The sequence below is a fragment of the Dendrobates tinctorius genome, unplaced genomic scaffold (genome assembly GCF_039654945.1).
Source record: "Dendrobates tinctorius isolate UK_male_01 unplaced genomic scaffold, ASM3965494v1 ptg000007l, whole genome shotgun sequence".
NCBI classification, from domain to species: domain Eukaryota; kingdom Metazoa; phylum Chordata; class Amphibia; order Anura; family Dendrobatidae; genus Dendrobates; species Dendrobates tinctorius.
The window spans coordinates 44,300,705-44,317,095 of record NW_027361675.1 but is presented as its reverse complement, the minus strand read 5'-3'; the positions used below and the strand labels follow the sequence as shown (position 1 = coordinate 44,317,095).

At 45.8% G+C, this 16,391-nt stretch overlaps 1 protein-coding gene across 2 annotated transcripts in view; it reads left to right on the top strand.

Annotated features, from left to right (window-relative positions):
* The window catches only part of RBBP7 (RB binding protein 7, chromatin remodeling factor), an 82,892-nt gene that overhangs the window by 54,050 nt on the left and 12,451 nt on the right, over nt 1-16,391 (top strand). For both annotated transcript variants that reach the window (XM_073574081.1, XM_073574087.1), the window contains exons 7-10: nt 6,481-6,607; nt 7,015-7,092; nt 7,200-7,276; nt 7,527-7,584. In XM_073574081.1, the coding sequence (XP_073430182.1) occupies nt 6,481-6,607; nt 7,015-7,092; nt 7,200-7,276; nt 7,527-7,584 (340 nt within the window). The remainder of the gene's footprint in view (nt 1-6,480; nt 6,608-7,014; nt 7,093-7,199; nt 7,277-7,526; nt 7,585-16,391) is intronic.

Genomic DNA, 16,391 nt, shown 5'->3' with positions numbered 1-16,391 from the left:
GCGACCAATTCCACTGCTTCAGGTCGCCCCAATCAGGATAGGGATCGACAGGTCTCATATAGAGCCAACCCGTTGGGGAGAATGCATACTCACCAGTCCAGGTCGAGAGGACCAGGTCCCAAAGATGCTCAGCCAAATGACTCGAGGCATTTTTCAGGCGACATCAGCAAGGTAGGCGGCCGCCTACTCTGGTTTCACCACGTCTGGCTCACCATCACACACGACAAATGGGTGAGAGCTGGTGTCCTCAAGGTACAAGAGAGAATTTGTCAGGTGCCCCCACAAATGCTTTCTTTCCCGTCTTCCCAAGGTGCATACCCGGGCAAGGGCTTTACTAGGAGCCATCGAATTGCTCCAGCACAACGGAGTCATTATTCCCGTGCCAGAGCACGAGAAGGCTCAGGGCTTCTAATCCAGCCTATTCGTGGTCCCCAAAAAGGACGGGACTGTCGGGCCTGTTTTGGACCTGGAGCTTCTGCACAAATTTATCAGGATCAGACATTTCTGGATGTAGCCTCTCCGTTCAGTTATATCGGCCATGGGGCAGGGAGAATACTTGGCCTCTATCAACATCCAGGACGCCTACCTACACATCCCCATTTTCCCTCCGCATCAAAGAGTTCTACGTTTCGCCATCAACGGTCTACATTTCCAGTTTGCAGGGCTAGCCACCACCCCCAGAGTGTTCACAAAGGTCATGGCAGTCTTCGTGGCCATCCTGCACTCCCGGGGCATAGTCTCCTTGCCTTATCTAGACGACCTCTTGGACAAGGGCCCTTCGATTTGGGCATGCAAGGAAAGTGTCAACATCACGCTAGATACTCTTTCCCACTTAGGGTGGTTGGTCAACATGAAGAAATCATCCCTTGTTCCAGCTCAGAGAATTTCCTTTTTAGGGATGATCTTCGACACCTTCCGAGGGTTGGTAATTCTCCCTCGAGACAAGCCCCTAGCTCTCCGACAGGGAGTCTGGACACTTCACCAACCAGTCACTCACACCATCTGTTTTGGGATGAGGAGTCTAGGAAAAATGGTGGCAGCAATGGAAGCGATCCTGTTCGCCCTGTTCCATCTTCGTCCCCTGCAGCATGCCCTCTTGTCATCCTGGGACAAGAATCTGTTCACGCTCAATCACCGGTGCCGGTTGCCCTCTCAGGGTGGACAGTCGGTTCCTCCCTGCTTCAGGGGAAACCTTTTCCCCCACACCACTGGTTGGTGGTCACAACCGACGCCAGCCTCCTCGGCTGGGGAGCGGTTTTTCGCCACCACCCAACCCAGGGACGGTGGTCGCCGCAGGAGACACGCCTCCAAATCAACTTGTTGGAGATAAGAGCGATCCGGCGGGCTCTGCAACACTTTCATCACCTTCTAGCAGGCCACCCCGTCCGGATTCAGTCGGGCAACGCCACAGTAGTGGCTTACATCAATCAAGGGGGCACCCGCAGCAGAGCAACCATGCGCGAGGTAGGGCACGTTCTTCACTGGGCCGAGAGGAACCACTCGGCGGTCCACATCCTGGGCGTGGAGAACTGGGCGGCAGACTTCCTCAGCCGACAGGGTCCTGCGTCCGGGCAATGGCCACTACACCCTGAGGTCTTCCAGCAGATTTGCCAACGGTGGGGAACACCGGATGAGGACCGGATGGCCTCCAGGTTGAACGCCAAGGTGCCCACGTTTGTCGCTCAGTCCTGGTACCTGCAGGCGATCGCCATGGATGCGTTGGTTCTGCCATGGAACCAGTTTTGCCTCCCATACTTATTCCCTCCACTGCCACTACTTCCGAGGGTCAAGAAGATCAAAACAGTAGGGGCTCCAGCGATTTCTGCTGGCCCCGTCGAGCATGGTACGCAGAGCTAATACAGCTGCTCGCCAACGTTCCTTGGTGACTGCCAGAGCGCCCAGATCTACTATCTCAGGGCCCGATCTTCCACCCGAGCTTAGGGCCCTGTGTTTGACGGCATGGCCGTTGAATCTTGGATTCTGACCTAGGCGGGGTTTGGGTGCAAGGTGGTCGCTACAATGGTTAGCGCCCAGAAGCCTACCTTGGCACGAATTTACCATCACACCTGGAAGGTTTTCTTTTCTTGGTGTCGAGGCCGCAGTTATTCTCCACTAAGATTCTCTATTCCCAACATCTTGGCCTTTCTCCAGTCTGGCCTGGACTCAGGGTTGGCCCCAAGTTCACAGATATCTGCTCTGTCCTTTTTCAACACATTATTGCTGCCAGTTTGCAGGTGAAGACTTTCATCCAGGGATTCTCCCACTTGGTACCTCCCTATAAGGTGCCCCTGGACGCCTGGGACCTTAACCTGGTCCTAAGCATTCTGCAGGAAGCTCCATTTGAACCGCTACAGGATGTCTGTCGTACCTTTCCTGTAATGTGGTATTCCTTGTAGCTATAACTTCTATCATGCGAGTCTCGGAGCTTGCGGCCCTATCCTGCCGAGCCCTGTTTCTCACTTTCCACAGGGATAAGGTGGTTCTCAGACCTGCTCCACCCTTTCTATCAAAGGTCGTTTCACATTAATGAGGATATTGTCTTGCCTTCATTTTGTCTAGCACCGGTACAGGCTCTTCACACATTGGACCTGGTAAGAGTCCTCAGGGGGTACGTGTCACGGACGGCACCCTTTTGGCAGACAGACACGTTCGTGCTCCCCAAGGGGCACAGGAAGGGACTCGCTGCCTCAAAATCAACCATAACCACATGGATTCGTTTGACGATTCAGGAGTCCTACCGCATCACAGGCACGCCGGTTCCAGCAGGGATCAGAGCACACACTACTCGAGCAGTGGGTGCCTCAGCACCAGGCTTAGGCGGAACAGGTTTGCAAGGCAGCAACTTGGTCCAGCCTGCACATGTTTGCCAAACATTACACTATCCATACTCAGGCTTCAGCGGATGCGAGCCTAAGTAGAATTCTCCAAGCAGCAGTGGCACACCTTTACACAGGAGGTGCATGTAGCTTGGATCGGTGAGTCCACTTCCCACCCAGTGACTGCTTTAGGACATCCCACAGTACCTGTGTCCCCCAGTGAGGCGAAGGAGAAACATGGATTTTTGTGATAAACTCACCGTAAAATCCTTTTCTCAGACGCTCATTGGGGGACACGGCACCCACCCTGATAGCCAGTTGGCTCTTGTTTGTTTAAATATGCATTTTCGTTGATCTAAGGGTGTGTTTTTTTTCTAGACCTGTTACCTGCATTAAGGCTGATTTTGTTGTTTTCCTACTGCTTTTGCACTATACTGGTTTCCGCCTGCAATCGGGGCGAGGGTGTATATGGCGGATGAGGAGCTAACCTCTTTTTTTCGCTTCGTGTCAGCCTCCAGGCGGCAGTAGCATATACACCCACAGTACCTGTGTCCCCCAATGAGCGTCTCGGAGAAAAGGATTTTACGGTGAGCTTGACAAAAATCCATGTTTCACCCCCCCAACCCAATCATTCCATATCAAATGTTAAGCCATGGAAGAGGTCTGCCACATGGTGTTATAGATCAGCTGGAAAGGGCTGCAGAAACCACTGTGGGAGGTGGGGGGTACATTGAAGTGAGCCTTCCACACCCCCCCCCCCAATCCCTAAAAGTGATGCAATGGGTCTTCTGTTCCCTGCACTGTTCCCTTTCCAGAAGCAAGTCCTGCTCTTTCTACACTTATTTCCCAAGTGTGCTGTGTGGCCTGGGCCTCCTAGCTCTACAGGTGAACACTCACCATTGGGGCGCGTGCTGTTGTGAATTCGCTTTCTGGCCTCCCTCGGGTTATTGCTGAAGGTAGTGGAGTTGGTCGGTTTGACAGAGGGGTTGCAGGTTCTCTTTCTGGGTTCCCTCTGGTGGTTACTGGAGGTAGTGGAGCTGATTTGATTGACAGAGCCTTGCCACCTGATAATGAGGATGACCACTGGAGATCTGGGGCCTCAGAATGGGATTTAAGACAGCCGATGCCCTCTATCCCTGCTGGTGATTGTTTGTTTGTTTTTGTTTTTTTTTTGTTTTTTTTTTTGCTGCCTTGCCTCCTGAGGTCTGACGTATCCAGCTCTGTCACTGCATTGTCCAGCTAAGTGATTCATTTGCTTTCTATTTGCATTTGTTCAGGTTCTGTCTATGCCTGCTTTGTGCGGGTCAGCCAGCTCCGGCTGGTGCTGTGCTGAATCACCGCCCATATGTTACTGCTTGTGTCAGTTGGTTTTGCCCCCTGTTAGATTGCTCTCTATTTGCTTTGCTTTCAGAATCTACCAGAGTGCTGATATAGTGGGAGGCAGTCGTGTGACTTCAGGGTTTTTTTTTGTTTTTTTTTTTGCATCAGTTGTGTTGGACGTTTTGGCAGGGCTTTTTTGCATGATTGCTGACAGTGTCTATCCTTTCCTGTCCTGTCTAGTTAGTGTGGGCCCCATCATTTGCTCAGTCTATTTTTCTACCTGCGTTTGTGTTTTCATCTTGTCTAACTCAACAATATATGTTTGGGGGCTATCTATTCCTTTGGGGTCTGCTCTGGGGTAGCTTAGATTTCCCCTTTCTTGCTTTAGGCGTAGTTGGCTCTCCTGCTGTGCCGAGGCGTCTAGGATCATCGTAGGTATGCTCCATGGCTACTGCTAGTTGTGTGGATAGGATTAGGGGTCTGCAATCCGCTTAGTTACCAACCTCTCTGGTGTTCTGTGGCTCAGCTCGGGCCTGCTCTCATTGGTGACCCATTCATAACAGCGTGACATGCAGGAAGTCAGAGGCAGCAGCCGGTGAGCGCTGCCATTGACCAGCGTCTCTTCCTGCATGACGTTCCTTCTCCCTGGCTCTGTGTTCCTGAATGAGTACGAGTGGAAGGGGCCTGGTGTCAGCGATCACTAGGATCTCTTGACTGAAGGGCCCCACGGGAGATGTGTACACTCCTGCCTGCAAGGGCCACCACCTCCAGGCTCAGATGCATGTATAGCTGCCACTACTTTAAGGGCTTGTCTACATGTTGCTTTTTTGCAACAGGAAGAAAATGCAATGTTTTACTATACCAGTGAAGTGAATGAGACTTCTAAAGTCTCATGCACATGCTTATTTTTTCATTGCTGACTTAAAGCAGATTCAAACCTGCAGCATGTCAATTCTTCTGGCATTTTTCATCTGCAAAACTTGTTCCTGCTAAGGCCTGTTTCACACTTACGTTTGTTTCCATCAGTCAAAATCTGCCGTTTTGAGGGGGGAAAAAACTGATCCGCCATTTTTTTTTTTTTTTTTTGGCGGATCCGTTTTTTTTCCCCATTGACTTGCATTAGCGGCGGATTTTGACAGCTGGTCATCCGTTGGATCCGTTTTTTGACGGATCCGCCAAAATTTTGGTGTCCGCTTACTTGAGTGGACTGACAATGAAACGTTTTTTCTCTGCACGGATCCGCCTTTTCAAACTGAGCATGCCCGAAAGAATTTCCTGGCCAGAAATTTAACCCCAAATCCCATCTGGTGGCAGAAAAAATTCTTTCTTCCAGGCTGCGGTTCCTTAAAATTTCCGACTTCAGCAGATCGTCAAAACAACGGTCCGGTGGCATACGACGGAAACGGATCCGTCTTTTGCATTTTTTCACGGATTGCAACTGAACAAAAAAACGGAAGTGTGAAAGAGGCCTAAGAGACATGGTTTTGCTGTAGAAATCTGTTGCAAGTACTTAGCGTGCACACATACCTTTAGGGTCCTGGATCAGGACACCTGTCATGAACAGGGGGTGCATATGCATTGGCCTCACCAAGCTTCCTGCTCAAGATCTCTCCCACACACCAGTCCAGAGTGCACCATTCCTGTCCCCATTTGATTTGAAATCCTGTACATGTCAAATGTCTGCCCTCTTTTTTGCTTTATTTTGGCACCACCGATGGGCATGTTTTCAAGGATGATTTGGTGACTCGGCCAGGTTGCTGTACCGGTCTGACTTGGGGTGACCATTTTTGCCTTGTGTGTGAATCGTCAGCTTGGCTTCAATCACCACTGTTTATTATTCAGTTGCCTACAGGAGCATGGGGGCAGATTAATCGGTCGTTTGGTTTCATGTTTCCTTTAAGCTGCAAAGATTTTGTTTGTAATTTACTCCACTGTCTGGTATAGATTATAGTAAACTTGAAGGACTGAGGATGGCCACATCCTCATAATCTTCACCCACAAAAAAAATCTAAATTTAAAATCAAATTGTCCTTTTAAAGGGGTTGTCTGGGCTTATCACAGAAGTCTGCAGTCATTCTTTGACTGCAGACTTCTGAATCCTCAGTGTGCGCTGTGAAGATTTGTTGTTACCGAGACCAAGTGATGGGATATGCATAGTTCTGGCCAATTCTGACTGTTTTGCTGTCTTGCTCAAGTGCATAATCCCAGGCAAATTTCACCAAGTGACATCGCATGCTTGCTGTCATATGAAATGGCAGGAGGTTGAGAAGTGTAGACATAGTTGGACATGTAATATGCTTATCTATTGACCAATTGCCTGAAACAAACATATTTTATCTGGCAGATGGGACACTCGGTCAAATACAACTTCTAAGCCAAGTCATTCTGTGGATGCACACACCGCTGAAGTCAACTGCTTGTCGTTCAATCCATATAGTGAATTTATCCTGGCTACCGGCTCTGCTGATAAGGTTTGTTTTCGAATTGTCAACAATATTGCAATGTGTTATGAGAAGTTGTGTAGAAGGTGTCTTCTTGTCTCTAGAAGACCTATTCATCCTTTTTCCATAGAATATGTACATGGTACCGATCTAAATCTAATTCCTCCCCCATTACTTTTTTTTATATATTCCAGTAAAGCTGCAGTTTGTTCCCCATTCTTTTACCCAAAACCTAAAGTAGAGTTCTTTAGTAACTGCTCATCTCAGTAAAGTTAGCTTAGAAATGGCTAAAGCCCCTCTACCTGATCACAAGGGGTTACTAAAAAAAAGTGAGTGGTGACACTTTGGATTGATTAAGAAATGTAGGTGTCAGCTGTCCATATGAGATTTCATATGTGAATAAAGCTTGTATTGTGCTCACTGGTTATCTCTTGTAGACTGTGGCGCTGTGGGATCTCCGGAACCTGAAGCTTAAACTTCATTCATTTGAATCCCATAAAGATGAGATATTTCAGGTGTGTGTGCTGAAAATATGTGGCTGTTGTGCTATCTTGATATAATCTGTGACTACTTGGTCACTTGCAGCCTGCTTGTGTGGCTCTAATTACTATCTCCTTACTAGGTTCACTGGTCACCACATAATGAAACGATCCTAGCTTCAAGTGGAACTGATCGCAGACTTAATGTTTGGGATTTGAGGTACGTATAAATATAAGGGAGTTGTCCACAATACACCCACTAAGTTTGTAATAGTAAGCCTTTTTGGCGCTTCTATTTTTTCAGTTGCCTCAAAGCAAACTTACTCTAACTTTTTACGGTACTTAAAGAAACAAAAAAAAATTTATTTGGTCAATGCATGGACAGTTTTTTTTAATTTTGTTTTGCAGTCAAGGTTTCTTAGATTCACAACTGAAATCTGTATAATTTTTTTTTTTTTTTTTTCATGCAGTAAAATCGGTGAGGAGCAGTCAGCAGAAGATGCTGAAGATGGACCCCCTGAACTATTGGTATGCTTTTTTCTTGAGAACGTATAGTGCTGTGAAAGAAAATGGGGAGGTAACAGTCAAGGAACAGTTGTTTTGGTCCTAAATAACCCGACACTCCTTGGTCTGCATTCACAGGTTCAGGATTTTGTAGCTGAATGCCAGAAAAGACAGGAGGAGGACTTTGTCTATCTTTTCTTTTACAACTGTCTCTTGTTTATGATCCATATGCAACTTCATCCCCTTACCAATATTTGACATACTGGTATGGCATACACTGGCTCCTTGACTATAGAATCTATAATATAACCGGCTAAGCGTCACTGTGTCTGAAGCCTTTATAGACTGCGCAAGCGCGACGCGCCTGCGCAGTCTGGTTCCAGACAGAATGAGGCAGCGCAGTGAGGAGTGTGTATGGCGTCGAAGATGGCGGTACGCATACACACTGCATACTGCTAAGTCCGGCGCCATACTTGCATACTTGCCTGACAGGGAGGAGCGTTGCCGCGGCGCTTTTTTTGGCCAGAGACCGGGGCAGGAGTGCGGACGGAATCGTGCATGCGCTTAGCGCGAACCGACGCCATTTTACTGAAGACACATTTGCAGTGTCTTCAGCAATATGGCACCGGACAGCGCTATGGGCATGCGCGTACTCCAGCGCCAGACTCCTCCCCCGGCCTCCAGCAGAACGTGACAGGCAGCGCTGGAGCACAGGGAAGGAGGGTGAGTATTTTTTTTTTTTTGTATGTGTGTAGTTTAATAGGGGTGAGGGGGACCATACATATCAGGATAAGGGGGGTGAGAGGACCATGCATACCAGGATAGGGGAGTGAGTGGACCAAGCATACAGGATGGGGGGGTGAGAGGACCATGTATACCGCAAAAGGGGGGTGAGGGGACCATGCGTAGTAGGATTGGGGAGTGAGGGGACAATGCATACGAGGATTGGGGGTGAGGGGGACATGCATACCAGGATGAGGAATAGGGTGCCATGCTTACCAGGATTGGGGGGTGAGGGTACCATGCATACCAGGATAGGGATGAGGGGTGCCATGCACACCAGGATAGGAGGGGGGCAGCACATGCCAGAATGGGAGACCATATACCAATAAAAATGCCCGCCACCTGGGCGTAGAACGGGCTCATAGCTAGTGATTTTATAACATACGAGATTGATTCCCAATCAAGCATATGATGACTAAGTAGGGAAGTGTTTTTTATTTTCGGAAGTTAATTGTCCCCACTTTTTTTTTTTTTTTTTTTTTAAGAATAGTGTATTACTGTGAATCTGGAATAAGGTAGGGAACATTTTGACCCCTACAGTGTGTAAGGTGCCGCTAAAGGTAGTGATGTGGCAGCTGTGGTCACATAGGTCTTTTGCTTCAATTATTGAATTTTTAACTATTTACAAATCTATAAAGTGGACTTAAATATTTTTCACTCCTCGTACTACCTTTAAGTAGATTAGATGGGGGGGGGGAGAACTTGAAATGTTACTGCATGTGAAGTGATATCAAAGTGTACACACATGGGAGGCGTAGCCAAGACATCAAAAAAAGCGGAGTGCAGAGCTGAGCTCTCTGGTATTTTAGCAAATATCTGGTTCCTGCCTAGAATATTGCAGTTTTGAGCCTCGATACAGCTGGGTGAGACACCCTAGCATCGGCAGGACAAGATGGAGCCCTCACTTGCCCCGGGGCTCAGAGGGAGTGCGGCCCACATGCGGACCTTGAAACAGTGTGCTGGTTACCCTCAAGGCCGGTGGGACACCACCCGCCTACTGCTTACCAAGTGAGTTGAGGTCAAAGAGGAGGCTGGGAAGTGCGCTCATGGGACTGAGTGCTAGAGAGCGGGCCGCTAGAGCTGTATGGTAACTGGCGGTGAGTGTGGAGCTAGAGTGTATTGGCCGTTTTGGAGATCTCCCTGACGTGCGTTGGAGGACTCTGGACCCGAGGAGAGACGCAGGGTGCGGTCAAAGGATCCGGAATCGGCCGAGGGTGGCTGTCTTGACTGGCTTGGTGGCGGCACAAGTATAGGGACTTTTGCAGGCAGAGGAGGGTATGGAGACCTGCGTTACTTTCCCTGCGCTGCTTGGAGCAATTTATGATGCTAATAAGAGACCTCAACCTATGCAATTGCAGTGCGCTGCTACCACCTACTGTTCTTTTTGAGAATTGCACCTGATGCTTATATTCTACAGCAAAACTGAGTAGGGAAATTACTCTGTGACCCTCTAAATATTATCCGAATTCTGAGTATTTTGGGCGTGTTCAGAGATTTAGTTTGTCGCCGCAGCTGCAAGATTTGCAGCTGCTAGACAGCCTGAATACATGTGGGGATACCACCGTAGTGGTGATTTGCAAGCCAGATAAACCAGTTGAGTGTGGTTCTTACCACCAGGGCTGTGGAGTCTGAGTCGTGGAGTCGGAGTTAGTTTTGGTTGGAGTCGGTAGAAATGTACCGACTCCCGACTCCAGCTTTAAAAAAAAAATATATTAATATTTCATAATTGAACTTTCATATAAATTTTATAAATGTTACTCAAATATATATGTTCTATCAAACTATGAACAACAGTGATAAGCAGTTCTGCTGGAGATAGAGACATTTCTTACTTCTTGTGTGTCACTGTTCTCCACTGCCCTTATCTAATCTTATACTTGGTTAACCTCATGCTGCCCCAACCCCCCTACTTACAATGTATGAAACTGAAAGTGAAAATGTGTTGCAAATTCTTAGTAGTAAAGCTCCTCCTCTAGACTAGATCATACTAGGTGTGCGTCTTCCAAGCATCTCACAGCTGCCTGCTACTCAGAAGAGGAACACTGTAAGAAGTATTATCCTTTCAACAAACTTTGCATCAGTTAACTGTGAGTACATGAGGAATAATAACAGTATTACTGACCACTATATCAGTTGTACGACCTGGCAATAATTTTGTACAATTGTTTTTAGGAAAAACAATTGTCATTTGGATTGTGAATGCAGAATTAAAAACCTGAGAATGTCAAAGAAGCATCACATTAAATCAGCTGTATTTGAACATTTCACCATCACTCAAGATAGAAAACATTATGTCTGTCAGTGTATGACAAATGATCCAGACGAAAACAAATGCTGTGAAGCCAAGATGAGTGCATATTCAGGCAAAGATAAAAATGCTCCTACCAGAGCTTCTAATCTAAAGAGACATTTGCAGCACTTTCATCCAGAAGTACTGAAAGCAGTGGATGAGAGAGACTGCATCCAAACCAATGAACCAGTGCCCAGCTCTTCCAGCCAAACAAAGGAGCAGAGAACTTTGCAGCCATCAGTTGCAAGATATTTTGTCAGTGACAAAGTTACTGTGACAATGACAGTAGATACATTTAAAAAACAGATCATAGAGCTTGTTGTAAAGGATAGTGTGCCTATTTCATTATTTTCACGACCAGCTTTTATGTGTCTGAATGGGGAAATGGCCCGCAAGCTTGGTGTTTCTCTGGAGAGAGAGAGAGTATTAGAAAATTGGTAATCGTAGAAGCTTTTAAACAAAAGGAAGAACTTAAAAAAACTCTCAAGGGACGCTTTCTGTTTCTTAAAATGGATGCCTGCACACGTCACAAAGTGAACTATTTTGCCATCAATGTCCGATTTGTTTGTGACAAAAATGAAATAGTTACCAAGACATTGGCAGTAAAAGACACCAAAGCTCATCACACCAGTGAGTTTCTCCAGGTCTTTGTGGAAAAGATTCTGCAAGACTATGAACTTAAAAAAGAGCAAGTTCTTTCTGTCGTAACTGACAATGCTTCAAATATGATAAGTACTATTAAGCTAATGAATGAGTAATGATGGTGACCAGCAGCTAGAAGAACATTCTGGGTCCACAGACACAGAAATGTTTGAAATAGAGGAACACAGTATTGTAACTGAGGAGCAAACTGAAGTTGCTTCAGATGAACAGCAACATGATAGTTTAGATGATCTTGTTGAAACTGTGTCAATATGTTCTTTCATTCATCACATGCGCTGTGTTGTGCATACGCTACAGCTGGCTATAAGAGACAGTTTGCAAGAAGGACATGCTGCTGCACTGATTGGCAAGGTGAGAAAATTGGCTACTGTTGCCAGAACCTCTAAAGTTGACTCAATTTTGAAGACGTGCTGGAAAAGGGGCAATTATTGATCAAGCCACACGATGGGGCAGTACTTAATGATTCAGCGCTTGGTTGAACTGAAAACCTTTCTTGTAGACATGGCTAACCCTCAACTGACGCTAAATGAAAGTCAGTGGAATCAGGTGACTGAGCTGGAAAAATTGCTAGAGCACCCATTTACAGTGACTAAAAAATTACAAGCAGAGGACTCCAGGTATTTTCTTAAAGGAGTGGAAGAACCTGATGTTTCGCCTGTCCCAAAGAGGAGGGTTAATTGCAAGTGGCATTGCTACATCAATGAAACGGAGAGAGGAGCTACTATTACAAAATAACATTCTTTTGGCAGCTGTTTATGTAGACCCAATGCATCGGATTCTTCTAGATGATCAACAGCTAAGTAAAGGAAAAGAAGCTCTGTTTGAAATAGCAGTAAGGATGAAAGGGTTGCAGAACAGTCAGGAGGAACAAGAAGAATTTGGTCGTCCTGCCACATCTTCACCCTCATCAACTGATGAAGAATTTAATTTCGAAAAATATTTGGATCACAAGGACCGTGCAAAGCGTTCCCGCATAGAAGAGGAGTCATCCCCATCAAGGAACACAGCCAGTACATTTCAGCAGAATTTTTCATGTGCACTAAAAGAAGTTGAGAAATTTGACCGTTCATCAAAAATAACAGTGCAACAAGCGATTCCTCTGTATCCTGACATTGTCAGAGATGTTGCCCGAGTGGTTACTGCTTTGCCACCAACACAAGTTAGTGTAGAGAGGTTGTTCTCTGCTCTCAAAATAATTAGATCAGATTTGAGGGCATCCATGAAGGAGGATCTGACAGAGGCAATACTTTTTCTGAGGACAAATTTATAGATTTCTTCTTATTAACTGCATAAAAGTGTTGCACATTTACTTAGTTTATAAAAGTTTATAAAAGTTATTTGCTATATTCTAATTGTATTCTAATAAATGTAGTTTTTGCTCTAAGTGGTCTGATTACTTATATGATGGTGAGAAACTGAATAAGCACGATGTTTAATATTTTACAACAGTAAATTTGTTATGAATTGGCCATTTATGAAGGAGTCGGAGCCAGAGTCGGAGCCTGATAAAATCCAGGAGTCGGAGTCGCAACTGTGGCTTACCGACTCCACAGCCCTGGTCAATTCTGTACTTTATATCCCCTATCCTGGCAGGAATGATTGCTCTCTCATCCCTATCCTGGCAGGAATGATTGCTCTCTCATCCCTATCCTGGCAGCAATGATTGCCCTCATCTCATCCTAGTATGCATGGCCCCATCAGAATACATTTAAAAAAAAAAAAAAAACACACTTCCCGGCGCTTCCTCGCAGCGTCTTGTTCCGATGCCAGCAGCTGCTATATGCTTGTAAGGAGCGCATGGCAGGGAATTCATTTGCTGCTTGCAAGCCGAAAAGCAGCTGCCCAAATACTCACTGCTCTGCATGCCAGGACTGTGTGTGCAGAGAGCAGTGAGTATTCATTGCTCTTCAGTAGTGCGCACAGTGTCAGCCGAAGCCTTCCTGCAACTGCCGGGCGTTCACGTGTGCCGCTACTTAAGAGAAATGAATATTCACCTCTCTGGTATATATCTATTCCATTCTAACCGGTCAATGTGATTTTACTGTACATGGTACATGAAATGCTGGCTTTTCAAAGGACATCGGTGCATAAAAATCAGACCGCACTCGCATGGTCTGTGGTGCTGTGCTATTATTTTTTTTTTTTTTCTTCTCACATCAATAATCTTGCACTGGCGAGTCTCGGTGACAATTGCAGCATGCTGCGATTTTACATGTACGCCAAATACGGCTGAGAAAATAAACGATGTGAACTGCCCTGGGCTGAGTTCTACGATGTTTTCTCACATAGCACTCGCCTGTATTCTACGGTAGTGTTAAGCCGGCCTTCATCAGCTGCTCCTGCGCTGTAAATTAAAAAAAAAAAAAAAACCTGTGTGGGTTCCCCCTGTATTTTTGCTAACCAGCCTGGAAAAACTAAGTTCAGCTACAACCCTCCAGCTGTCAGCTTCAGCAAGGCTGTTATCAAGAATAGAGGGGTCCCCATGACGTGTTTTTTTAATTATTTAAGTAATTACTAAAAAAAACTGCCTGAGGCTCCCTCCCCATTTTTGACAACCAGCCTTGCTAAAGCTCACAGCTGACTGAGGGCTGGTATTCTCAGGCTGGTAAGGGGACATGGTTATTGGCCCCTCCCAGCCTAAAAAATAGCAGCCCGCAGCCACCCAGAAAAGGCACATCTGTTAGATGTGCCAATTATGGTGGTTTGCCAGACTCTTCCCACTTGCCCTGGAGCGGTGGCAAGTTGGGTTCATATTTGTGGGTTGATGTCACCTTTCTATTGTCAGGTGACATCAAGACCATGGCTTAGTAATGGAGAGGTGTCTATAAGACACCTCTCCAATACTAATCGTATAGTTACATGGTAAATAAAGACACAGCCAGAATAAAATCCTTTATTAGAAATAAGACAAAACAGTTTTCCATTTTATTTAAAAATAAGTTGTACTCGTCCAACGCCTATTTCACCGAAGCCCTTGTTCTACAATAAAAAAACATCTCACCTGTCGGTCGTTGTGTCCCACGCCGTAATCCATGTCTGGGGGATTAATAGTTTTTAACCTGTACGGTGCCAAAATGCGACCGTCCAGGCTGATGAGAACCACTGGCGTAGGAGCTGCTGCGAGCGCAGCGTCAGTGACGTCATCGAGATTACCTCCGGTCACTGAGACTGTGTTCCCAGCAGGACTGAAGTGCTGTGACCTCAGCACTGTGATATATGCATAGACTAAAAGCGTGTACTTCTGATATGACCCTAATTGGTACGTGTTCTAAATTTTGATAAGAAACTAGCTAATTTTATCGCAAGTGCAATGATTCATAATGGAGCCTGTCCTAATACGCTATATCACCGCGCTATCAGTTCTGAGAGTGGTACAAAGATACTTACTCTCAAATGTGAAGATAAAGGTCAGGATGCTTGATAAAAAAAACTGTTTCAGTGGGGGCTGTGTTGAGCTGAATAGAAAAAAAAAGTTTTGTTTTTTTATATATAATTGCGAGAACAACTGGGTGAAAAAGGGTAGACTGTGAATTAATACGCCTACCTGTTTGTTTGCTCCAAATGTATGTTAGTGCTTGTTGCTCTAATTGTATAGCCTATGATTTTCTGGCTTTTAGTGTGAGGCGTATTAATTCATATAGTCTACCCTTTTGCACCCAGTTGTTCTCGCAATTATATATAAAAAAATTATTTTTTTCTATTCAGCTCAACACACAGCACCAGTGAAACCATTTTTTTATCAAGCATCCTGACCTTTATCTTCACGTTTGAGAGGAAGTATCTTTGTACCACTCTCAGAACTGATAGCGCGCTGATATTATTACTATCATTGTATTTTCAGTCTTGACGGGCATGCACAGAACCTGTCCTTTTATCACCTGCAGCTCTCGATATTAACCCAATACGAGCTTCTGTATATAAATTTGAAGCATAGAACCGCCAGTGTTATCTATATTTGGCTTTTTTCTTTGTTTACGCTATTGAGTGTGATGGTACGACCATGTTCTATGGATAAAGGTAAATGTTCAAATTCTGACCTTATACTTTATTATTTGTAACTTTTATCCTGTCGAATCTTTCAATAGTTTAAAAAAGTTTACATATATCAAGGTGTATTAGAATCATCGTGTGTGTATATATTGCATTTAGATTGTGAGCCCCATCGGGGACAGTGATGTGTGCAAACTGTAAAGCGCTGCGGAATATGTTGGCGCTATATAAAAATAAAGATTATTATTGCAAACATGGATCTTTGGATCCCTCCCACAATCTCGGCCGTTTACAATCAAATCGGAGAACATAAGGTATTCTTTAATAGTTGTACATTTTTAATCTTTTTCTGTTAACATTTATACCTGATTAGGAGCTTTTATCAAGTGTATCGTGACACAACTCCTTTCCGACATCGGGCGTACATTTACGCCGATGTCGGACTCCCTCCCTTTGATGTGGGCTCCGGTGGTGGGCCCACATCTTTCCTGGCACATATCAGCTGTTCTGAACAGCTGACATGTGTCCGTAACAGCCACGGGTGGAATTGCGATCCACCCCTGGCTATTAACCCATTAAATGCCACTGTCAAACTGACAGCAGCATTTAACGTGCGCTTCCGGCCATCTGGCCGGAAATCTGCCCATCGGTGACCCCCATCACGTGATCGCAGGTCACCGATAGGTTTGCATGATGACAACCAGAGGTCTCATGGAGACCTCTGTGGTTGTCACTGCTGGATTGCTATGAGCGCCACCTTGTGGTTGGCGCTCATAGCAAGTCAGCAATTCTGCTACATGCAGGTCTCCCATGGAGACTATTGAAGCATGCCAAAAGTAGAAAAAAGTCGCACACAAAATTAAAGTGGAATGTATTGTCCTTAAAACAATGAGGCGGCAGATGGTCTCCTGAGGGATCTCCTCCCAGACCTGGACTAAAGCATCTGCCAACACCTGGACAGTCTGGTGCAACGTGACGGTGGATGGAGCGAGACATGATGTCCCAGCTGTGCTCAATCGGATTCGGGTCTGAGGAACGGACGGGCCAGTCCATAGCTTTCAATGCCTTCATCTTGCAGGAACTGCTGACACACTCCAGCCACATG